Consider the following 23,251-nt stretch of genomic DNA (forward strand, 5'->3'; position numbering starts at 1 on the left):
CGAGTGCGCGCGAGCCATGTTCATTGACAATAAAGTATGCTAGCCTAGCCCTAGGAGGCTCAGGGCGGGATGCAGAAAGCGAGGGCCAAGGAGTGGTGTGGTGGTGGGCGTTGTTATTGTAGTATTTATTGATGGACATGTTGACGGCGGCCGGGGTGGGCGATTGTTTTGCCGTTGTTCATTGTTTGTGTTCCTCGCTCGGTTGCTGTGCAGGAAGTTCGGGTGCATCGTTCGCGCGACGATGCGCCAGTCTGCTTGGGGACTAGTGGCATTGCGCTGCCTTCCATCATCATACACACCAGCCTCCACAACAAACCCTCGCTTTTGCAGACAAGACACCAGCTTCTACCCACCCTGACCTGCCTCCCGCCCTTTCTCTCTCGCTCACTCAATCGCCTGTTGCTTGCTGTCCCCTTTGCCCTCGATATCTGCTTCCTACTGGCATGGCTGAAACGCGCTGCTAGAGATCCCTGGACGTGCCTAAACCCCCCGTCGCGTCGTGAGCTTCCCACACTCGCACCTGTCCCTCTTCTATTCTCCCCCCCCCCCCCCTCCCCGCCAACCTGCAGACATCCCCCAACCACCCCCCAATCTCTCAGGCCCAGCGTCGACGGCCGAGTCCCACGCATGGCAGCTGTTGCTGTACCCCCTTCATCTCAGGTCAACGTCGCCATGTCGAACCGTCGCGTGCCTCTCGCCAACCTGCAGAATGCTACCAATTCACCATTACGCGCACCCGCCATCGGAGAAAAGCGCCAACGCTCCCACGCGAGCGAGCAGCGTGATGCCGGCTATGGCCAACCGCCTCTCAAGAAGCAGCTTATCGAGGTCGACGACGCTGAAGCTCGACGTCATGGCCTGGTTCGCCGGAGTGGGGCCCAGCCAACTGCCCTGACTAGAAAACTCGAGGCTGCCCGGGAGAATAAGGTTCCCGCAAGGCAGGCCGCACAGCGAGCGGCGAACGACTTGGAAACGATTAGGCAATGGCAGCGTCACTACCGCAAGCTGTTCCCCCAGTTTGTCTTTTACTTCGACACGGTTCCCGTCCCCCAGAAAGAGAAGCTCATGAGCCGGGCCCAGATTCTTGGTTCAGTAGGTCCAACCACCATCACCACCAACACGACTACCACCACTGCGTACTGCCCATACTAACACGCTCCAGCGCGAGGTCTCTTTCTTCTCACGCGAAGCTACTCATGTCATCACCACGCGTCCCATTCCCGCCGACCTCGACTCGAGCTCATCGCACGCCAAGGGCACCGTCAACCCCACCCAACTTTTGAGCACAAAGGCCATCTTCGATCAGGCCCTTCCCAAGCCCGCCCGGGCAGATGTTCTGACCAAGGCCAAGGGCTTGCACATGAAAATATGGTCGGTGGAGAAGTTGCAGCGCATGATCGATACCATGTTCAACAAGGAAACTGGTGAAGATGCTACGAGCCACACGTCGCGCCATGGCACTGCTGCCCTACAGCAAAAGGGCCGCCCGGCCGACTTGCAGAGATTGTTGCAGAATGAGAAGATGGACCGAGACCATGTCATGTCGTCGCAGGATATGATACCACTTCGCGGGTACTATGTCTACGTGCACGACATGGACGAAGTCACCCGACCCGTCATGATTCGAGAGTATGCCAAGGTTGAAAAGGAAAAGGGCAAATGGCCGCAATTCCGGGCCTCGGGCAATGGCAAGTGCCCTTTTGTCGAGGATCCCCACTTTGGTCGTCGCCAGCACGAAGAGGAAGCTCGTCGCGCGGCCAAGGCCATTGCACCAGCTCCAGCCCCTCGAACAAGGGCTGCATCCGCTTTGGAGGAGAAGGCTGCTTTGATGGAGAACACGAACCTGGCTCGCCGACCCAGCGCCCCTGTTGCCGTCACCCGCGTGGACGAGGACGAAGACTCGAAGCCCTTGGACCCTCCCAAGGCCATTCCTACCAAGCGGACAAGTACTGCGGACGGTGCCCCTCCCCTGTTTGGCAGTGCCCAGGCTAGTATCCGGGCAATGCCCCGATTTATTGCTGGAGAGCCAGTCGCGTCTGGGCTTCATCAGTCAAACGTCACGTCCGCCATCCGGTCGCAGATGATTTCTTCTACCGCTGCCGCCCCTCGTGCCGGAAATAGCAAGGAGGTCAATCAGCTGAAGCGCAAGGTGCTGGAAAAGAATAGTGTTCCCTCCACCACCACCAACAGCGCTCTCTCGTCTGCCATGAACGATGCCAGAGCCGTGCTCAACCAGGAGCATGTGCAGCCCATGCGAGCAGCCAAACGGAAAGCTCAAGAGTCTCTTGGCTACATTCATGAGGATGCGGGTGAGGAAAGACAGGCTCGCAAGGTAGCTGCTCTTCGCAGACGCAAGACTGTCGAGAAGGAACTCAAGCCTGGCTATTGTGAGAACTGTCGCGAGAAGTTCAATGACTTTGACGAGGTGAGCATATACCAGTCTTACTTGCCTCCACGCTCTACTAACTGGTTCTAGCACATTGAATCGCGCAAGCATCGCAAGTTTGCACTGACGAATGAGAACTGGCTTGAGCTTGATCAGTTGCTTGCCCAGCTTGATCGTCAATGAGCTTCGCACACGACCCCCCACACCACACACGACTTGACATTGCATCCATTCTGGCGTTTATCCACGACTTAATACCCACCCCACCATAGTTCCCTTTGTCGACAACCATTTCTCTTCTTGGCTCCTGGGCACATGGTTTACACTCTGCAAGCGAATACCCGTTACATTGCATTTCCGAGGCGCCGACCCCTCTCCCTTTTGTTGGTATGACTAGGTTTGCACATTTTTATCTTGGTTTCGAAGCGATACGATTTCGGTCTCTCGCGTTTGACGATACATGCGTCATTGTACATATTTACTGCATCATGACCACTGTGGTCTTCTGGGCTGATGATTGCGATTGCAACCTGGCTGGTTGGTGTGTGTTGAGGGCAGCGTTGACTAGGGTGACTTTTGATGGACATTTCTTCTTGTGGAGACGGCAAAGACGTGGCCAGAGGTGTGCGCAGGAAGTTGCGCCCTAGTTTTATCTCTATCGTGGTAGATGTGTAGTAGAGTATCAATGCGACGTGTTATCATTTATTGCAAGCAGTCCCCGTTTTCAACGTGACTGGGCTGCTGTTGGTCGGGCCCTGATTGGTCAGACTTGCATGCGTTTTACAACGACACTCGTGACTACTACTACCCTTTGCTCACTCACGCGGTACCGCAGTACTACCACTGCACTTGCCATTATCACCCCCATTTCCCCATTTCTCCATTCTACTTTTCTCCACAAAAATTGTACCATCTTCTTCGAATAACCCCCTCGCCTCCTGCGAACCCTTTTCCACACACACACACACACACACATACAAATATGTCCGATTCCCCAAACGAGCGGATCCCAGATGAAGACTCGACAACCACAGATGCCCCACTTACAATGGCTGCTTCGGTTGTGCTTGCGCAGTTGCCGCGGGATGCAGCGAGGGCGCTGGAGGGGGCAGGAGGGGTGGGGGTTGAGAAGGGTATGTGTTTGTTTCTTTTATTTTTATTTTTTGATTTGTTTTGGGGGGCTTGGAGGAGTGGATGGCATGTTGGAATTCATTTCACTCACTAAATCAACACCAAACCCCCCTCCTCTCATCCCTCCCCCTACCCATCTACCCCCATCTAATCCCCCTCCAAAGTAACAATCCGCCTCCAACCAATCGGCTCAGCACCCCACCTAACCCAACGCCTCTTCAAACTCTCCACCTCCCAACGCTTCGACACAATCCCGCGCTTCCTGCGCAAGCGCCTCGGTCTCGCGCCCCACGAGAGCTTGTATTGTTATGTTGGCAGTGTCTTTGCGCCGGCGCTGGATGAGGGCGTTGGGAATTTGTGGGCGGTGAGTTTGTGTGTTTTTTTTTGTGCTTGTGTTTTGTGTGTTTGAGGGGGGTTTGGGTGAGGGGTTTGATGAATGAGGCTGATGTGTTTTTTTTGGGACAGTGTTTTAGGCAGGGGGAGGAGTTGGTGGTTGGGTATGCGATGGCGCCGGCGTTTGGGTAGGTGTGGGGGTGGAGGGGCTTGGGGTGCTGGGGTTTTGGGTGGTTGTGGGTGTGATGAGACTGATTAGGTTGAGGTGGTGTCGAGGGAGATGGTCATGTAGGATGATGAGTGATTCGAGAAGGAAATGGCCATGTAGGATTACGAGTGATTCGAGAAGGAAATGGCCATGTAGGATTACGAGTGAACCGAAAAAATATTCAAGCAAGATTATAAATGAACCAAGAGGAAAATCACTACCGCCCCTTTTGCCTTTGCTCAACCAGCCTTTCAAACTCGTCATGTACTTCCTTGGATATGGGGTACGTATGCTCTGGCGCCGGGTACTCCCGACTCTTCACCTCATCTCTGTACTGTGAAATCGCCCTGGTACTCTCGTCCCACACATTGCCAAACTGTTTGACAAACTTTGGCAAGAAGCGACCGGGAGGAAAGTTGCCCAGCATATCAACCTGCACCAGGACCTGACCGGAGCAGCCATTACCAGCCCCGATACCTATTGTGGGTATGCTGAGTTCCTTGGTGACGAGGGTGGCGACTTCGGCCGGTACCGCCTCGACCACGACGGCAAAGGCACCTGCGTCTTGTACTGCCAGTGCATCCTCGAGCAGCTTGACGGCCGAAGCGGTGCTCTTACCTTGGACGCGGAAGCCGCCAAGGGCATTTTGTCTCTGGGGCGTCAAGCCTACATGGGCGAGCACGGGGATGCCAGCTCCTGTGATCTTTGCGATGGTCGGTGCCATTTCCTTGCCGCCTTCCAGCTTGACGGATTTGACACGGCCGACTTTGATCATGCGAATGGCAGAGGCCAAGGCTTGCTCGGGAGAGATTTCGTAACTTCCCATGGGCAAGTCGCCCACCTGTAACTCGTCAGTCGACTGGGATAATGGCGGCAGTGTGGAGATGATCTCACGGTGAAGGCGGCCTTGGTTGCTCGTGCTACTGATTTGCAGTGCAATAACATCTCTTCCATCAATACCTCACTCGTGTCTTCCATTCCAAGCGCAACCATGGCCAGACTGTCGCCGACGAGTACCATGTCCATGCCTGCTTGGTCGGCGACGTGGGCGCTTGGGAAGTCGTGTGCGGTAATCACCGTAATGGGCTCGTTCTTGCGGTAGAGGCTGTGGAGAGTATGGATGGTGACGGGCTTGCGCGCATTCCCAGGCGCAGAGCCCATCGGAGAATGTGAACTCGGCCGGACTTGCGCAGTAGGAGACCGGATCCAGGGCGAAGAGGGTAGCGACGACACCGAGCAGAGGAGAGAGTGCGTCCTCGGCGACGACAGTCGAAGCCTGGTTGCAAAGGCACGCGACATGGTGATTAAACGTGGGCGAGACGGGCAGTCGAGGCAATGGGATGTGGAGGTTGGAACTGGTGGTCTGGCGTGGCGTGGGGCCCAAGGGAGCAAGAGGAAGACTCTTCACGCGCCATGACGCTGGGCGAGTGGCATCGGGCTTTTTTGTTGCTGGAGCTGTGAGAGAAGTTGCGCTGTACAGCTTGTCCTGCTTGGTGGTTTTGCAAGAACCGAGGTGTCCCGAGCGCATAGGCGGCTGGCTAGCCGAACGGGGGGTTCCAGGCCAGGGTCGCCCTTTGTTTAGGGGAGGGGATGGCTTGGGTTATTGGTACGTGTGGCATGCGATTGTTGTTACACTTGGGCTGTTTTCGGGTGGGAATATGGCATTGGACTGATGGATGGGGTGGTATGACGGGTATTCATACAGTCGCTCCGTTGAGAAAGCAGCGGCCATGTGAAGCAGCGTGCGGTCAAGCCAAGGCAAGGCAAGGCAAGGGCACGTGATCAGCGGCTTGTCGGAGGAGCTGCGGCATTGCTCGCCTGTCATTGGCTGGATGCTGGCCTCAACGTGTCATGACCCCAGGCTTTCCTCTTCGAGGGGTGAAATCAGTCCTCGCCGTGGAGACAAAGACAATGCTAGAGTAGACATACTCTAGTAGTACTTCTACATGTACAACAAGACTGCTTTGGTACCTGACGATCGGAGCGTCGAAATGGAAATCGGCCATCCAGTGACCCAGCATGGCAATGACTCTGCATGACTTTGCGGTGGCGCGCCTGAATCCGGCGCCGCCTGGCCGATTCAGATGCCCAGGTGGGCAAGCTGCAAGGCGCCACATGTCGGCATCGAAGCTCGTGACCCGCAACTGCCTCCGTCTTGGTACTCGGTACCTGGTCCTCGAACCTGAACTCCTCCACATCTTTCTCACCAAACTGACTCCCGACTCACTACACACTCTCCCAACCAGCACAAGTCCACCCTCGCTACCCAACTGAACTGCAGCTGTAAAACGAAGCCACACACTGCCAACAAAGCACCTGAGGCGCCGCCAGCTCAGCTCGCCCCACCTCTCCGCTATCGATAGTCCCCGCGTGGCCAACGCTCACACAACGGCCACCACCGAAGAGTACCGACATACCTACATCCCTTCAACCTACTGGTAAAAGGACAGAGATACAACAACAGAAAGTCGATCATCCAGAGAGAGATTCAAACCGTCGCCAACATGAGTTCGCCAAAGAGACGTATTGAAACAGATGTATGTACTCGATACAGTGAGATGCGTGGGAAGAGAGCCATGTGCTAACGATCGCTTGTTCATCATCTCTACAGGTCATGAAGTAGGTCAAATAGCACTCCAAACCCTCTTCTGCACACGGCTAACTAGATGCTAGGATGTAGGTTAACATTCCACGACTTCGCCAACCGACCAGCCGCTGCGCTCCCCCACGGCGACTTCATGAGAGACTGATGTCATGCAGGCTTATGAGCGACTACGAGGTCACTCTAGTCAACGATAACAGTATAATTCACTCTCACAGTTCTGTGGGTGCACTAGCTAATAACCTGTAGTGTTCGTCTTCCTCGTCGACCAAGTCCCATCTAAACCGAACACCGCTCACACCATGCAGGCAAGAGTTCTACGTCAGGTTTAAGGGACCAGAAGAAAGTATGCAATATTCTTCCCTGGAGAAGTGATCAGTCTGACAGAAGCAGCACCATTCCAAGGCGGTCTCTGGAAGATTCATGTTGAATTGCCCGACCAATACCCATATAAGAGTCCCAGTATTGGCTTCGTGAACAGAATCTTCCATCCCAATATCGATGAACTGTAGGCAGTCCCCAACTTGCCCCCATCTCCTCGAGGATAACATACACCACCCAACCAGGCCACAACAGGCACTAATCTCAGGGTGCAGGAGCGGATCCGTCTGTCTCGACGTTATTAATCAGACCTGGTCACCCATGTACGACATGATCAACATCTTCGAAGTCTTCCTCCCACAACTTCTGCGTTATCCCAACCCCACCGATCCACTCAACGGCGAAGCAGCCGCCTTGCTTATGCGGGAGCCCAAGAGCTACGATGCCAAGGTCAAGGGTGCGTACGCCCCCTCTTACCACTGGCCGTCCACACCAAAACTCGGCCAAACAGCCGTCTTGAACCCAAACTGACCCAACAAGCAGAGTACGTACAAAAATACGCAAACAAGGACACAGCCGAGGACTCGGACAAGGACAATGACGACGACGACGAGATGAGCTCTGTTGGCTCTTATGAATCGGGCGACGAGGACGAGGCGGCGGGTAATATGGAAGATATTTGAGCTGGCCTGTCGTTTGAAGCCTCCGGAGGGGTTTGGGGCGTTTTCTCCTTTTTCTTTTTCATTACCATCCCCACTCCTACATTACATTTGTGATGCGTATCTTTTCTTTTTTTTTATGTTTGGGACTTGTGCTTGTTTTGGTTCTTCACATACATGGCCGGACGTTTGGGGCGCTTATTAGTGGTGCGGATATGTGGGCATTGTTTTTTTACTTTTCCCCTTCTTCCTCCTGCTTCAATGCTTGGGGTATTCTGATTCTTTTTTGGTAGGATGGGTTTGGATTGTTTTAATATTCGTTTTTGCCTCTTGTGTGTGTGTGTGTGTGTGCTTTTTGACTAGAGGGGGGATGGGAATGGGAATGCTCCTGCGTGAAGAATTGAAGGGTGAAGATTGAGGATTGAAGATTCAAGGGTGAAGATTGAAGATTGAAGATATAAGGGTGAAGATTGAATTGATCTGCTTGCTGAAGTGGGAAGCGCTATAATTCTAAGATTTTAGTTTCTTTTATCTTCCTTGTCTTCCTTAACTTGCTTTTCCTGTTCTTCCTCTTTGTCTCTGTCTCTGTCTGTGTCTGTGGCGGGGGGTTTATAACTTAAGAATTAAGAGATGAGACTTGAGAGTGGAGACTTGACAATATGTGGGGTTTGTGGAGAGTGTCGAGGTCGAAGGGGAAGTCAAAGTGGAGACTCGAGCACTTGCTCACACGACCTCGTCCCTCTTCCATCTTGTCGATTTCCATCTCGGAAATGGGCCCTTTGCGACTGCGACTTTTCTGGTATGAAAAGACTGACGAGATAGTGAGATTTGGAATGCAAATGGATGGTCTGGGGGTAGGGTTTGGGTTTTTCTTCTTCTTCTTGTCACCTGGTCTTGCATCTTTCTGTCACTCCATCTTGTGGATGTGAAGGTATGAAACCCTGGCTCTCTAGACGCTGGCTGGATTGGGCATTCTCCTGATGACCTGTCTGGTACTTCGAGACTGGGTCTGAAATCTGAAGATGAGTTGTTTTTCTTTTGTCACTTGTGGGGGTTTTTTTCTTTTCATGGAGATTTCTTAAATTGTTTTCTTTCTAGCAAGGTTGGCATGTTCGCTTAGTGTGCGTGGGTTTGTGCTGTTGGAGTGAGAGATTTGGTGAGAAGCCAGTCAACCTTGACGTTCGGTGGGTGTGAAGGTCAAGATTGACTGGCTTCTGAGCAACTAGACTTTCCATGACTGCTTCCTCTCTTCTTCTTATGCCTTTTCCATCTCTCAATACTTCAGTCACCGTCACCCAGCCTACCACAACAGCTTGCAACCGTGAAGATGAAGCACTAGTTTCCCTACACCCACTCCCGACCACATTACCATGTATATCCCCGCTCCTTCTCCCCTTAACTCCCCCCTCTCCGTCTCCTAGCCTACCACCACCAAAACAACAACTGACGTCAATCTCCCCCCGTCGCCATGGGCCCCAAATCCCTAGGCCCAAGCTCCCTTCAAACGGCCTCTGTCACTAGTGTCTGTCCAAACATAAAACAACAACAAACATCCATCTTGGGAGCAAAACACCCGCACTTTGACCGCAGTTATCGTACACACGCATATTATTCGTTGCGCACCTGCATGTTCGCACCGCACAGGGCATCACTCGACGAGTCACGACCACGAGGAGGCAATCGGAGCGGCAAACGAGACAGGTGGAAGACGCGTGTCAAGCTAACAAGGATTGAGGGTTCAGACTCTTACTGCTGCTGTCGTCTGCTGGGCTGGGAGACGCTGAGAGGGGCTTGTGGCGGTCTTGCGTTTGGCTGGCAAAGTGAAGGCAAGCAAGTGTGACCAAAGGGGCTTACGGTCAATTCACGAGCTACATGGCGCCAAGGAAGCCAGATGTGAGGGGGGGTAGCCGTGGGCGTGATAGCTACCGTGGTGAGGCCTGGGGTCGTGGTCCAGGCCGTGGTCCAGGCCGTGGCCATGATCCCGATTGTAGTCCTGGTCGCAACCGCGGTCGGGCCTATGGATTTGATCGTGCTCAGGATTGGGCTCGTGATCGTGAGCGTTACCAGGTTCACGAGCGTGGCCCTGGTGAGTCTTATGATCGCAGTGAGCGTGATGGTTTTCGCAGTGAGCGTCGTGGTTATGGTCGTGTGGACACTCACTATCAGCATGAACACAACTTTTACGAAGAGGAGCGTCGTTTCCATGATCAAGTTCGTAGGGCCCGCAACGAATCTGCCCTTCGAGATCAACATCGACGCAATCCAGCGCGGCGCAGCCGATCCCCATATCAGTCTCCATATCAGTCCCCATATCAGTCTCCATATCAGTCTCCATATCAGTCTCCATATCAGTCTCCATATCAGTCCCCGTACCAGTTACATCAACAGTCGCCGCCTCACCTCCAGCAGCGCCAGAATCAACGTATCATTCATGCAAACACGGGTGCAGGCGTTGGCCGCAGAGGCGGTTCCGTCACTCACAATAATGTGACACCGTGGGCGAGGCGTGTCGATCGGATGACGCGTCGAAATGAGAGAATTGCGGACATGGTGGGTGAAGGTCGAGTGATGGAGCTTGCTTGGAGAGTTAAAGGCAGTCACGTCAATAGCGGGGCTGGAAGAGTGCAGCGTCGTCTGATTGACATGATTACAGATGAAATGTCTGAAGATGCAGATGACGAAGAAGGCACAGACGAAGGTGAAGGCGGAGCTAAAGGCAAGGATGAAGACGAAGATGAAGAAGACGATGTCGACATCAAGTCCGAATCTGGATCCAACCATGTCAACGACAACAACGTCGAATATCGGCTCCCACCCTTTCAACCCGAGACCCCCCCTCAACCCCGGACCCAACGCTCCCAGTTTCATTTCCCTACCCCTCGTCCCCCCTCATCCCTCATCAGTCTTCCCGCCACCGGTCCTCCCATCCGCCTCTTCAACCAACCTAGATCCCGTATGCCAGCCTACCAGTACGTCACACCACGTGAGCCAGTCACACCGAGCCCCAACTCGAACAACCGTCGCGCCCCGGTCACTCCAAGTCCCAACTCGAACAACCGTCGTACCCCTGTGACGCCCAGCTCCAACTCCAACAACCATCGCGCTCCCGTGACGCCCAGCCCCAACTCCAACCAGAGTGGGACTCAGCGTAAGACTCCGATCCGCGGCACTGGCGGCTCCTTTGAGACAGATCCCGTCGACAAGATGGTTACCAACAGGAAGCTGAGGGCTTTCTTCAAAGGACAGAGCAAGCCACGGGTGAGAATGCCGCCTCCAATGGAGAGGATGCAGCTGAAGGACGGGTCGAGGATGTGATTGGTGGTGAAGGGGGTGAGCGAGGTGCAGTTTCTTTGTGTTTTTGTTCTTTTCTCTTCTTTCACCAGGCTTATCAGTCATGGTTCATTTGCATGTGCGCCAGTAATGTCTAATATCTGGGGAGTTGTGGCGATGGAGATTGCCATTGCTTCTGTCTTTTTTTGTTTCTTGTTTCCTTTGTGCTGCGTACTTTCTTGATCGGAGGAAAACGAAGATGACGACGATACGATACGATACCATGCGATGATGCCATGCGATATGACGCCTACGCAAGACATGATACTCCTACTTCTACTTCCTCTACGCATGTGTAGAGGATGAGTGGGCAAGTTATCCTGTGGGCTATCCCTACACTGTACCATATGAATGAAATGAGATGAGCTGTATTAATCTTTACAACAAAACTTCTCCGCTTACTGTGAAACCTGATAGCCGATGTGTTCGTCAACTCGGTAAAGCGACCACCGGGTAACTTTTGGTGTGGTGAGTAGGTGGGCTGCTCCTTCCCCCTATTCGTCCCAGTAACACTAACTCTTCTCTTTTTTTCTTCCTCTCTCTGTCTCTCTCTCTCTTTCTATCTTTCGTGCGCGTATGCTTTCCCCTCAACCCTCAAGTCACATCATCAACCCATCTTATCTAGTTTTGGTTACATACCGTTGCACGATGGTGACCTGATGACTGACACAGAAATGCTGGGTGCAAGGTACCCCGCTATGATGTGTCCTTTTGGGGATTCATCTTGTCAGAGTCAGCCTGGCGATCTGTTCTATTCCCTTGTATCGTCTTTCTTCCACCTCTCTAAACCTGGACCTAGACCTGGAGCGGATCCGGATACGAGGATATAGCCTTTGATCGATTTTCCCCAAGCATGGATGACGAGACCTTTGTTGTGGAAAAGGTGGAGAATGTAGAGGATGGAGAGGATCAAGAATTTCCTGCGACATGGGGTTACGGGCGTGAAGATGTTTGTGAGGGGTGCGCGATGGTGATTGAGAAGATCATGGAACTCTTTCAAGTTGTTCGAGAGGCAAACCCTACTAGAGCAGGGCAATCAGGTCTGAAACTGTGTAATTTACCTCACATAATCGAAGATTCGAGCTGCGATTTTTGTCGATTTTTGCGCCGTGTTGCAGTCCGAAAACAGCCGTCTGTTAGGATTGCTGACCTGACATTTGGTCAGTATACCAGTAGTTGCCTTGACTTAGGCTATCGATATAACTGGTGCGGACCGCGACAACTTCACCTGAGAACTGTACCCGTCTTCAAGCTCCTATATGAAAATTTGTGGTAACTTCGACAGAGACTGGTATCGCGCTGCCATTGGGGAGACCAGTTATAATGGAGCAACTGAAATATGAAGTGACGCCATCTATCTTCGCATCTTCCAAAGCATTACCTTCGCAGGTAGAAACTGGTATCGCGATGCCATGGGGGAGGCTACCGGTAGTTCCAAGGGCCCAATTGAAAGATAAATTGACGCGGTCTATTTCGCACCCTTCAAAACATGATCTTCGCAGGTAGATTTCGATCAACTGTGGCGATGGATCTCATCGTGCAGAAGAACCTGCTTGATTAAGAGCACATGGCCTGATGAGGTGCCACTTTATCTCTTGGACTGCCATTCTCGGCACAATTGCTCGCACACAACATTCAATTCGTGGCCCTGAGCTATGTGTGGGGAAACACCACCAACAGCCTGAGTGCTGCTAAACAATCGGTTCCTTTCCAAATCCCGCAGAATTGTCCGAGGACTATCGAAGATGCAATACGTGTCCAGGAGATTGGATCCTGATATCTTTGGGTCGACATGTACTGTGTATCGACTATTCACTCCGTCAAGCATAGACAGATCGCACGGACGGATCTGGTATACAAGTGTGCAGCTCTTACGATTATTGCCGGAGATAGTGGTTCTGCAGACTGTGGACTGCCTGGTATGAGCAGGTTTAAGAGGTTTAAGCAGGCCAAACTCGTTGCCAATGGCTTCACCTTCTACGGTATGTCACCGGAATGTTGGAACGTCCTTGAAAATAGTCCTTGGAGGTCAAGAGGCTGGACTTACCAAGAACGGGTTCTTTCTCAGAGAAGGGCTCATCTTTTGGAAACATCAGGCTTATTACCAATGTCCAATTCATCACTTCAGAGAAGATTACGCATGGACCCCCGAACTCGAAATTATACTTGAGAACGACTTGACGAAACCAGATGGATATATCCAACACTTGGATAAAGTTGGTCTCATGCTCTACTCACTGAGAATACCTCTGGAATAGCCATGGGAATTTGTCCGTCATATCGAAAATTACTGATGTGGTAAGCTGTCCTACCACTCAGACGCACTGAACGCGATCCGAAGCGTTCTCGATGCTGGAGCTGAGAATGGCTTGCTCCATCTTTGGGACATCCCTCACATCTCGACAGAGGAACATATCTTTGGTTGGGACCTATCTTGGATTATTAATGGCTTGAGGTCGGTTGCTCGGAGGCGAGTGGACTTTCCATCATGGTCGTGGTGTGGCTGGGAAGGGCAGGTGCATTGGCCTATGCGTCTTGATGACAGCACACAGTGCACCAGAATATCATACTTGGACATCGGCACCAATCAATCTGTACCCATGGAGTCTATGACCACTATGTTACCTTACCCACACCCTGCTCGATTGAGGATCAATGCATTTGCAGTGCAGTTTCTTATTGTTGATTATCTATCATCATTCAGAGAGGCTCGGAACGATCCGTGAAGTTTAGCTCTGATATAGCTGGACAATCCTTGACATTCGAGTTAGATTTTTACCAGCCCGCTGCTGTCATTAATCGGGCAGGATGTACAACCAGAAGGGGTAGAACACTACGCATGACTGCACTTGAATTAGGCGATTTCTGGGAAGCTATGAGAATACGCCTAGTGGTCATTGCCGAAGGAGAAGACGGCACATGGGTGAAGTAACTGTCGACAAAGCGTGGTTCAAGCGGAACAGGAAAAAAAATGAAAGTAATATTGTCTTGAATAACAACATACTCGAGCTAAGATGGACAAGTAGTTGGTTACGAAGTTCAAGTTCAAGGTAAGGAAATCACACACATGCACTGTTCGCGTTCGAATCACTCATGGCTGGATTACTTCTAGGATTCTAAGAGAGATGAAGACACACTCGTTTGTTGGGTTCCTATGTAGGATAAAGTGAAGGTCATTTGGGTATTCAAGGCGTCTCATTTTTTGAGCAGTGTTGGCTTGTTTCATTGCCATAGTGATCACTGAAGATTACTAACTTGGCTGCCTTGCGATTAGTCACCGGTACGGGTAGCGGTATGGTAGGTATTTGGATATCTGAACATTAGCCAATAGACGAGATTCGCTGCAGTTTTTGTGGTGTTCTTGGCGGTGTGGTTGTAGTGGGTGTATAGATGCTGGGTACACACGGCGTTGATGCTGTGTTCATGTGTGAATGCATGGAAGGATTAGGTCCCGTGACATCGTGGTGTTGTGAGACGCGTGTTGCGCGTGCTTGGAGGGGCGGTGCTACGGCAACGGCAACATCAGCCGAGCCCGATGCCTGATTAGGAAACAACAGCACCACCAAAGGAATCGAGGGGTTGCCTCGATGTCCGTGACGACATCAACACTGTGAGCTGGAGAGACCTGCGATATAGGATACGAATGAAGACTGAATCCTCTGGTCATAGCGCAGTCGATGAATGAGCGCTCGCGCAAACACCGCGCACCTTTCATCCCAATTAACACCTTTTCCATTGCACAACGACCAAACTTCAAACCGGTCACTCCCGCAACCCGCCACCACGCCACGGACGACGTCTTCTCAGAGGGCGACTCCTCTTTCAACGGTACGACACACGTGAGCTATCTGGGCGATTCCAGCTCCTTTTTCGAGGAAAGCGAGACTGCAAGCCCAGCACTCGTTGTTTCTACTATCACAACCCGGGCGCCTCCTTCAAGAGGCCGCGAAAACAATAAGCCTGCAAAAACACAATACAACAACATGGTTCGAGAGCGCGAAGCTCCAGCTTCGCAGCCACTGCGCAAAGATGCCTCTGCGCTACCAGCGAAACCACTCCAAGAACTACGCCAACCAGCACCGCAATTTGGCGAGACAAGTCCACTGAGGAATCCTCTCAAGGAGGACCGAAAAGATGAGTTTTCAAACTTGTTCAACAATCCAAAGCCTGGAAAGCTACGACCAGAACACCAGCAGTCGGTTCGCTTACCGTCGCAATACTCTGGCAGCTCCAAGCCGCCCACAGTCCCAGCTAACCCGCTGGACACACTCAACCGGCCATTCCAGGTTCCAAAGACACAAGCAGGTCCCCGTCCTAGTACGGCATCGTCTACTGGCTCTGACATCGTCGAGATTCCAGCCTCGCATTTCCTGTCACGCCCAGCAGCACAAGTTGCCCCTGTTCCAGTGCCTAAACCATACAATGCCCCGCCACAGACTACCTATGCTCCTCCACGACCGATGTACTCCTCCATGGACCACTCCAACGGCTTCCAACCGGTGAACAAGGGCACACATAACCCACTTCAACAGAGCCGAAAGACGGTACTACTCGATGATGAAGACAACTTCGATCCAGACGCAGCTCTTCGTGCAGAGGGCGACCGCTTCGGTGCGCCTGACCCGTATGCCTATGTCGACCAGGGTGAAGCCAGCGAGAATATCAAGGCTCTGCTCGAGGGTGCTTTTGACGAAGACAGCGAGAAGATCCCGCGCACGCGCGGTCGCAAAAAAAAGAAGCAACAAGAGGCGAAAGCAGCTGGCAATTCCCTGGCTGATCGTCTAGCAGCACTTGAGGTTAAGGATCAAGAGGACAAGTCAGAGACAAAGGCAGAAGAGGAGGAGGATGACGAAGAAGAAGACGATGGTACGGTTGACGGTCTCAAGGTCAAGCTTCTACCACATCAAGTTGACGGTGTCGCGTGGATGATAGAAAAGGAAACCGGCAACCACAACAAGCGCGCTAAGCTCCCAAAGGGTGGCATACTGGCGGATGATATGGGCTTGGGAAAGACAGTGCAAGCGATCGCTCTCATCCTCTCGAATCCGCGACCAGAGAAGGGCGTTGAGCCGGAGAACAAGAAGAACAAAATCTTAGACTCGACTGGGAAAGGCACTTTAGTCGTGGCGCCTTTGGCACTCATCAAACAGTGGGAGGCTGAAATCAATTCCAAGGTCGCCAAGTCGCACGAGCTAAAGGTCTTGGTCCACCACGGCCCAAACCGTACCAAATCTGCCGACAAGCTGAAGCAATACGATATAGTCATCACTACCTATCAGGTCCTTGCATCAGAACACGCGAGCTGTGGCGATGGACCAGATGGTCTCAAAAAGGGTTGCTTCGCCGTACACTGGTATCGTACCATGCTGGACGAAGCGCACACGATCAAGAACCGCAACGCAAAGATGACCAAAGCATGCTACGAGATTCGCTCACATTACCGCTGGTGTCTGACGGGCACGCCGATGCAAAATAATCTCGATGAGCTCCAGAGTTTAATCAAGTTTCTGCGCATACAACCATACTGTGAGATGTCGAGCTGGAAAGATTCCATCTCGGGCCCAATGAAGAATGGCCGCGGCAATCTGGCCATGAGGCGACTACAGATCTTTCTGAAAGCCTTCATGAAGCGTCGCACAAAGGACGTACTCAAGAAGGACGGCGCTCTCAACTTTGGCGGCAAGGCCAAGAACGGCGAGGATAGTAAGGGTGGCTTTCAGATTGTTGGGCGAAACGTCGAGACCATCATAGGAGAGTTCACGGCGAAAGAGCGCGCGTTCTACGACCGCTTATCTGATCGCGCACAGAGTCGTCTTGACGAGATGATGGGCGGTGAAAAACAGGATTACATTGGAGCTCTCGTCTTGTTGCTTCGCTTACGACAAGCTTGCAATCATCCAAACCTGACCAAAAGTAACGTCAAGGCTGACAAGGATGCCATGACCACAGGCACAAAACCAAAGACTCCAACCGGCCTTCAGAATCCACGCAAGGGAGCCAACGACAACGATCCCGATGATCTAGCGGATCTGTTGGGTGCAATGAGTGTAGCTACCAAGCGATGTGACATCTGCCAGATTCCGCTGAATAGCTCCAATGCTTCAAGTGGTGCGGTACGATGCGAGGAATGCGAGGGAGATCTCCATGCTTCAGTGAAGAAATCGAAGAAATCGAAGAAGTAAGTCGCATCCTTGCCATAGGGAAGAATCTATCACTAAACGGGCATAGGGACAAGAAGAAACAACGAAAGCATAAGCACAAGCGTGAGAAGTCTAGCACACATGATAAGGCAGACGATGACGATGACGATGACGATGGCGATGGCGATGAGGAAGTGAAACCAAAAACTGCCAAATCCGCGCGTCAGCGACCTGTTATTGCCGATAGTGACGACGAAGAGGGAGCTGAGTGGCTAGTCTCTGATGATCAACAAGTCGAGGATCTCGGCAAAGCTGGCGGGACAGATGATGAGAATGCTGAGGGTGGTGGCGATACACTTGCTTCTGTTGACTCGCAAGACTCTGCCAGCGAAGATGAGAGCAAGAGCAATCTAGACTCATTCATCGTCCATGACACAGACAGCGAGGACGAGGACCCTGTTGTGCGTCACAAGCAGGCCAAAAAGCCTACCAAGGCCGTCAACTTAGATTCGGATGATTCAGAGACTTCACAGACCGACGACTCTGATAGCGATTCAGACTCCGAAGCCGACTCAGAGGGTGATGCCGAAACGGATAGCTCACAGCCAGAGTACGACGCCTCTGATCTCGTGCCTTCCACCAAGATCCGGCAACTCCTTTCGATTCTCGAGAAAGAGACTCCAGAGCACAAGGTCATCGTCTTCTCTCAATTCACGTCCATGCTCGACCTCATTGAGCCCTTCCTCAAGCGCGCAGACTACAACTTCACACGCTACGATGGCAGTATGCGCAATGACTTGCGTGAAGCCAGTCTCGCCAAACTACGCAACGACAAGCGCACTCGTGTCCTGCTATGTAGTCTTAAGTGCGGGAGTTTGGGGCTCAACCTCACAGCCGCAAGTCGCGTCGTAATTATGGAGCCGTTTTGGAACCCTGTACGTTTGCTCATGCGCACAAACTTTTAGCTCTCTGAGCCGTGCTAACAAACCCCTCCAGTTTGTAGAAGAACAGGCGATAGATCGTGTCCACCGTCTCAATCAGACGGTTGACGTAACCGTATATCGCCTCCTCATCAACAACAGCGTCGAAGAGCGAATCCAAGAACTTCAAGAAGCGAAGCGCAAGCTCGCCAACGCCGCTATCGAGGGTGGCAAAGCAATGGGCAAGCTCAGCATGAAGGACATCATGGCGCTGTTCCGTCGCGATGCAGAGTTTGATCATAGACATGTGGATGATGCGAATGAAGGCAATTTGTTTGGCAAGACGAGGGTGCTGGAGGGCGGTGGCGGTGGAGAGGGGGAGAAGACGGATCGGGTGAAAAGGAAGGCGGGGAGTTTGGGGTTTAGACGGGACGAGAACAGTGTTTATGGGAGGCGTTGAGCAGGGTGGGTGTCAACTGTTGCGGTTTTGGCGCAGGTGGTGCGTCTTTATGTTTGAAGAAGGGGTGCAAGGCTATGTGTACGTATGTATACAGTCAAGCCTCACTCTATTGTATCAATGAGATTGACGATATGAGGATCCTTTCATCTTGATTCAGCGTCAGGCCCCCCACCAGCTTCTCAAAGCATACGAAGCATTGCAATGCAACGCTAAAATACGGTACAACAACTCAGACAGTCCCAGGTAATACGCCAACATTCCTTGACTCAGCATGGAGATGAGCTGTGTTTTCAAGAGTGGTGCTCTGCTGGTAGAAGTCACAGTTTAGTCGTTCATGCTTCACACATCATTATATGAGGTAAAGCTGCCAGATCGGGACAATCGACCATCGTAAATGTCGTCTTGTGGCTTGCTCACTACTATGGTAAGGGCCGTGGGCGAGACTCTTCCCCCATCCTTCGCGTTTCGGAAGGACAGTACCGGTGGCCATGCTGCCATGCTCGCAAACGTGCCGTAGCTTGTAGCGCCACCACAACGCCCAGCTGCAAGATCTAGCCAAAGCTTCTGAGTCTTGTAGCGAACGCCTCGCATTGATCAGAGACGTTCCCAACATCGTCTACGCCACCTTCCCCTTGTTTTCGGGACTGTAGCCGGTTTGATTCATGCAGTGGCCGCCATGTGCATTGTGGGCCATGGGACGCTGGTGGAAGTTGCAGCACGAACTTCCAACTTTTATCGTTTCTTGCTGAAATCGGGGTTCTGTTGTCGTTTCGCTTGGCCGATTGCTTTGTCGGACGAACGATAGCAGTTTCAGCTCAAGGAAAGAAAAGAGGGCTTCGATCGTTCAGATGTTGAACTGAGGTCTATGGTAGATCGGGTTCATGCGTTCTGCATGACATAAAGGTCACCGTGCTGCCACGCGGCGATCAAGTCTTGCGACATACCGAAGCCGTTTGCGAGATCTCACAGCCGAGATCCGTCACGTTTTTTTACTTTTGGCGGACCAGCTTCGCGGACTTCCGTCGGTGGCGAGCCAGATGATGTCTCGAGTGGTGTTTAGGGTACCTGACGGAACTTGCCTGGTCTCTGCGTTTCACGACTCACACGCTGGGACCTGCAGTCCTGCATACACAGCTCTCGCTAAAACATACCTGCCTCCTAAGGACAAAAAGGTCGATTGGAATTTTCAAAGGATCAAGATGGGCGACAAGCAATACCGGCAGCATCTAAGCTATCGGCCCGATTTCTAATCGACGCTATTGTGGGGATCCATCCACCTCCCCACAGATCTAGAGGGCGAAGAGGGAACTTCAAGAAAGGCCAATGAGAAGGGAGCAGCTTCATGAAAGTCACAGATTAGGCACCCTATCTCGACCCATTCCGACCTAATGATGTACAGTTGGCTATGTACTATGTATGTACAGTATACGCTTTTGACCCGAAGCCTGCACTTCACAATCTCCCCGCCTCTCGATCTCAATCCGGCAACTTTGCCCGTGCTAAGCTGGTGCTCTGTCCAATCCATGTTCGACTTCACCGCGACGTGCCCCCCTAACTCTCATGTGCCGCACGACAAGCCAGCTACGAGAAGAGCCAATCGCTGGGCTGAGAGCGATGGCTGAGTCGTTGCACGCGAACGGCGAGGCATACGCGAACGTCAAGAGAATCCGTCCAAACTTTATATCTACGCTGGTGTGGATGGAGCGGCAGGCCTGAGCGAAATGGGAGCACCTCTGCATGGATCGATTGCCTTTTTGCCCAAGGTTGTTGTTGACAGGTTTGTATTGCTACAGGCACGATCTTGCAGCCGTCACCTGAATATACTTCACATATAGCTTATTAACTATACCTAGGATCACGGAGTATTCCAGTCTTGTTCATAGCAGACAAAGGATGAGTAGTGTCAGTAGCTTACCATTTCTCTACAAGCGTCGGCAGTGGAGCGGCATCTCGAGGGCGCTGAATTCAGATGCGCTCTAGCCTTTAGGTCGGTGGTCTTCCCAACAGCCCCCTTTCATGGTTATGTGTCAGGCCAACTTGCAAATTCCTTTCGGTAAATCTACCGTGGCCACTGGTTCATTTTCGATCCAGTTCCATTCCAGGACGCCATGTGGGACACTTCACTAGTTGATGTGCCCCGCAGCCGCAACTCAAAGAATACGATGTGCGCCAACAATCTTAGGAGGCCCTCGAGACATTTTTTGCACACATATCAGGCAATTGACTCGTGTAGGTAGTCACCGATCAGTAATGCAGCAACTCTGAGAAAGAAGGCGTTGCCCAATTGGCTGGAGTCATTCAAGCCTCGGCTACAGCGAAGTGCATAGTGTCACATTGCTTGTTTTCGGTGCACATTTCTTGATACCCTGCCATCAGGGAAGTTGAACCGGCACGATTCAGAGCTATTTCAAAGCTATCCATAGTGGCGGGTACTGCAATGCCTGATTTACATACATACTACGCCCGGACCATTACAATCGAGCGAGCATGCATGGTTCCTTCACGCACATGGGAGCCACTGCCACATGTTTAGTCGCTCATAACCGAATTGTCCATGCTGGTGACTGATGGGTTTCTTCCTTCGTATTCATTCTTAACCCGGACCGATCCCTATACTCGCAGATTCTGTGGGGAAACAAAGACGATTGCATCGACCTCCTATGGTTCCTTCGACACTGCCATATTCCTGCACAGAGTGAGCGACTGTCATCATGACCCTCAGTCGCTCGGAGAACCCGAGGGGCCGGCAGGCGTTTGACATTTCCATTGCGTTCACGGTCATTGCTTGTGTCATTGTTGGTATGCGGTTGTATACCCGAGCGTTCTTGGTCCGATGCCCAGGACTGGAGGACTACTTCATCTTTTTGGCCTTGCTGTCTACTATTGGGTTCGCCGTGTGCATTGGCTTTCGTGGGTATACCTTTGTCTGATGTATTCTCTGGAGCTGACGCCTAAACAGAGGTGCATTATAGCATGGGGCACCATATTGTAGATATAGAGCCAGAGGATTCGACAAAGTCTCTGAAGGTATGTCGCCATGTTACTCTTGCTGTATGTACAAAACTAACAACCCGTCAGGCCTTTTGGGTGTCTCTAATCTTCTACGGTCTCGCTCTCGGCTTCCAGAAAATCTCCATCCTCTTGCAGTACCTGCGAGTCTTCACTACCCCGAGATTCACAATAGTAAGCTGGGTCATGATTGTCTTTGTCAGTGTGTATAGCACTTGGACAGTGTTCGGTAACATCTTTACCTGCATACCAGTCCGAGCTTTTTGGACCAAGGAGCCGAATGCAAAGTGCCTTAATCAATTCGCCATGTGGTTGTAAGTGGTCCCATCATGGCAATCATAAGACTTGTACTGATCAGAAGCAGCACCAATGCCGGTATCAATATTTTGCAAGACTTTCTGATAATCATAATGCCCATGCCCGTCATTCGAAGCCTCAACCTTGGAAAGCGACAGAAGGGAGCACTGATTGGTATCTTCGCCGTCGGTGGCTTGTAAGTACCATATCCACAGCTGAGTCTTGTCCCTGCTCAACGAACTCGTGCTAATCACCACCATCATCAGCGTCTGCGTAGTCTCCATCCTCCGATTGCCTCAACTCGTCTCCATCTCCAACTCCACAGATCCAACCTACGACAACGCCGGCGCAGCGACCTGGTCCTGCGTCGAAGCAAACGTGGGCATCATCTGCGCCTGCCTCCCTCTCCTCCGCCCCCTCGTCACCCGCCTTCTCCCCGGCTTCTTCTCCTCCCACAAACGCACCGACACCGCACCACGCCTTTACTCCACCATCGGCACCAGCCACGGCCGCCGCAACCTCCAATCCCACAGCGCCTACGTCTTGAACTCGAGCGCCCGCCATCCCCAATCCAAAAACTCGGACGAGGACGATCGCGACATCCAGGTCATAACCGACATTCGCGTGCAAGTCGAAGACGACGAGGGCAATCTCAACGGCTGGAGATCAGACGTCTCAGGTAAAAGCTGGGTTGAGATGAGGAGCGCAAAGGCAGAGCCGCACCGCGAAAATAGCACGCACAGTAGCACCGACACGCTGGTCAAGGAACCTAGTAGTCGTTCGGCTTAAAAATTCTAGTCGTTTCACCATCTACCTCATGCCCTGAACCCTAATTACGAAGAAGAAGAAAAAACGAAGAAGAAGAAAAAACGAAGAAGAAGAAAAAACGAAGAAGAAGAAAAAACGAAGAAAAACCCTTCCGCGTCGTGATATCGCAACACTTTCCCTCGGTTTCCGACATGCGCGACTTCACTGAATCAAGATCAATGCAGATATCACGCCAATGAACCTACCGTATCTAGCAGCTTCCTCCGGCCTCCCCCCTCCCCATGCTTCAAAACTCCCTCTTCCTCATCTCCACGCATCATGCAATCGCAGTAACAAAACCTTCCCAAATCCAAAACACTTTACCAAAAACCTAATTCACAACCCGATCCTCGAGTGTTGTATACAATGAACCTGATACACACCCAAGCCCAGCCACAAGATTGCGCAAAGTTCGACTACGGCTCGTATCGCCCATCTATCCTCGGCCCGCGCGCAAATGACTTTTTTCTTTGTGATCTACCATAGTAGGCTGGGTGGACGGGGGCAAGGCCTGTGGCATCTCCGACCCCCTCTTGTCAGATTGCGGTATGCAGGCCTAGCGTGTACCGTATGTACAGTATACTTGTGTGATTTCCAAGTTGCCGATCAGGTGCGGTGAGGTGTATAGGATGCTGTAGCGCGATGCTC

The 23,251-nt window shown here is 52.0% G+C and overlaps 8 protein-coding genes across 8 annotated transcripts; 7 read left to right on the plus strand and 1 right to left on the minus strand.

Annotated features, from left to right (window-relative positions):
• Window positions 1–22: 22 nt before the first annotated feature.
• IAQ61_010909 (uncharacterized protein) lies at window positions 23–3,090 on the plus strand. Its single transcript, XM_003834920.2, has 3 exons — window positions 23–1,092; window positions 1,163–2,425; window positions 2,477–3,090. The coding sequence occupies exons 1-3, from the start codon at window positions 628–630 to the stop codon at window positions 2,567–2,569; spliced, it is 1,821 nt and encodes a 606-aa protein (XP_003834968.1). The 5' UTR covers window positions 23–627; the 3' UTR covers window positions 2,570–3,090.
• A 475-nt stretch (window positions 3,091–3,565) lies between these two features.
• On the minus strand, window positions 3,566–5,836 carry IAQ61_010910 (uncharacterized protein). The gene is made up of 2 exons (XM_003834922.2): window positions 4,953–5,836; window positions 3,566–4,899 (listed from the first exon to the last, which is right to left on the minus strand). Exons 1-2 carry the CDS (start codon window positions 5,355–5,357, stop codon window positions 4,276–4,278), a joined length of 1,029 nt encoding a protein of 342 aa, XP_003834970.2. The 5' UTR covers window positions 5,358–5,836; the 3' UTR covers window positions 3,566–4,275.
• A 726-nt stretch (window positions 5,837–6,562) lies between these two features.
• Window positions 6,563–7,664, plus strand: UBC8 (Ubiquitin-conjugating enzyme E2 8; the record flags this gene model as incomplete). The annotated part of the gene is made up of 9 exons (XM_066098979.1): window positions 6,563–6,595; window positions 6,670–6,677; window positions 6,732–6,734; window positions 6,819–6,859; window positions 6,910–6,932; window positions 6,994–7,006; window positions 7,054–7,168; window positions 7,257–7,438; window positions 7,525–7,664. 9 exons carry the CDS (start codon window positions 6,563–6,565, stop codon window positions 7,662–7,664), a joined length of 558 nt encoding a protein of 185 aa, XP_065951137.1.
• A 1,848-nt stretch (window positions 7,665–9,512) lies between these two features.
• On the plus strand, window positions 9,513–10,955 carry IAQ61_010912 (uncharacterized protein; the record flags this gene model as incomplete). Its single annotated transcript, XM_003834925.2, has 1 exon — window positions 9,513–10,955. One exon carries the CDS (start codon window positions 9,513–9,515, stop codon window positions 10,953–10,955), a length of 1,443 nt encoding a protein of 480 aa, XP_003834973.2.
• An 868-nt stretch (window positions 10,956–11,823) lies between these two features.
• Window positions 11,824–12,476, plus strand: IAQ61_010913 (uncharacterized protein; the record flags this gene model as incomplete). The annotated part of the gene is made up of 2 exons (XM_066098980.1): window positions 11,824–12,142; window positions 12,256–12,476. 2 exons carry the CDS (start codon window positions 11,824–11,826, stop codon window positions 12,474–12,476), a joined length of 540 nt encoding a protein of 179 aa, XP_065951138.1.
• Window positions 12,477–12,934: 458 nt separating this feature from the next.
• On the plus strand, window positions 12,935–13,228 carry IAQ61_010914 (uncharacterized protein; the record flags this gene model as incomplete). The annotated part of the gene is made up of 1 exon (XM_066098981.1): window positions 12,935–13,228. The coding sequence occupies one exon, from the start codon at window positions 12,935–12,937 to the stop codon at window positions 13,226–13,228; it is 294 nt and encodes a 97-aa protein (XP_065951139.1).
• A 1,419-nt stretch (window positions 13,229–14,647) lies between these two features.
• Window positions 14,648–18,490, plus strand: IAQ61_010915 (uncharacterized protein; the record flags this gene model as incomplete). The annotated part of the gene is made up of 3 exons (XM_003834927.2): window positions 14,648–17,148; window positions 17,199–18,045; window positions 18,107–18,490. The coding sequence occupies 3 exons, from the start codon at window positions 14,648–14,650 to the stop codon at window positions 18,488–18,490; spliced, it is 3,732 nt and encodes a 1,243-aa protein (XP_003834975.2).
• A 2,711-nt stretch (window positions 18,491–21,201) lies between these two features.
• Window positions 21,202–22,585, plus strand: IAQ61_010916 (uncharacterized protein; the record flags this gene model as incomplete). Its single annotated transcript, XM_003834929.1, has 5 exons — window positions 21,202–21,400; window positions 21,450–21,517; window positions 21,569–21,813; window positions 21,864–21,992; window positions 22,063–22,585. The coding sequence occupies 5 exons, from the start codon at window positions 21,202–21,204 to the stop codon at window positions 22,583–22,585; spliced, it is 1,164 nt and encodes a 387-aa protein (XP_003834977.1).
• Between the last annotated feature and the right edge of the window lie 666 nt (window positions 22,586–23,251).

The sequence above is a fragment of the Plenodomus lingam genome (assembly GCF_022343315.1).
Source record: "Plenodomus lingam strain CAN1 chromosome Unknown contig_9, whole genome shotgun sequence".
In the NCBI taxonomy this organism is placed as follows: domain Eukaryota; kingdom Fungi; phylum Ascomycota; class Dothideomycetes; order Pleosporales; family Leptosphaeriaceae; genus Plenodomus; species Plenodomus lingam.

What these genes read in the sequence shown, in the direction of transcription:
- IAQ61_010910 (XM_003834922.2), bottom strand. Translation starts at nt 5,357, where the DNA reads ATGTCGCGTGCCTTTGCAACCAGGCTTCGACTGTCGTCGCCGAGGACG. An exon ending in CAACCAAGGCCGCCTTCACC is followed by an intron (nt 4,900 to 4,952) that starts GTGAGATCATCT and finishes GACGAGTTACAG; the next exon opens with GTGGGCGACTTGCCCATGGG.
- IAQ61_010909 (XM_003834920.2), top strand. Translation starts at nt 628, where the DNA reads ATGGCAGCTGTTGCTGTACCCCCTTCATCTCAGGTCAACGTCGCCATG. An exon ending in GGGCCCAGATTCTTGGTTCA is followed by an intron (nt 1,093 to 1,162) that starts GTAGGTCCAACC and finishes AACACGCTCCAG; the next exon opens with CGCGAGGTCTCTTTCTTCTC. An exon ending in AGTTCAATGACTTTGACGAG is followed by an intron (nt 2,426 to 2,476) that starts GTGAGCATATAC and finishes AACTGGTTCTAG; the next exon opens with CACATTGAATCGCGCAAGCA.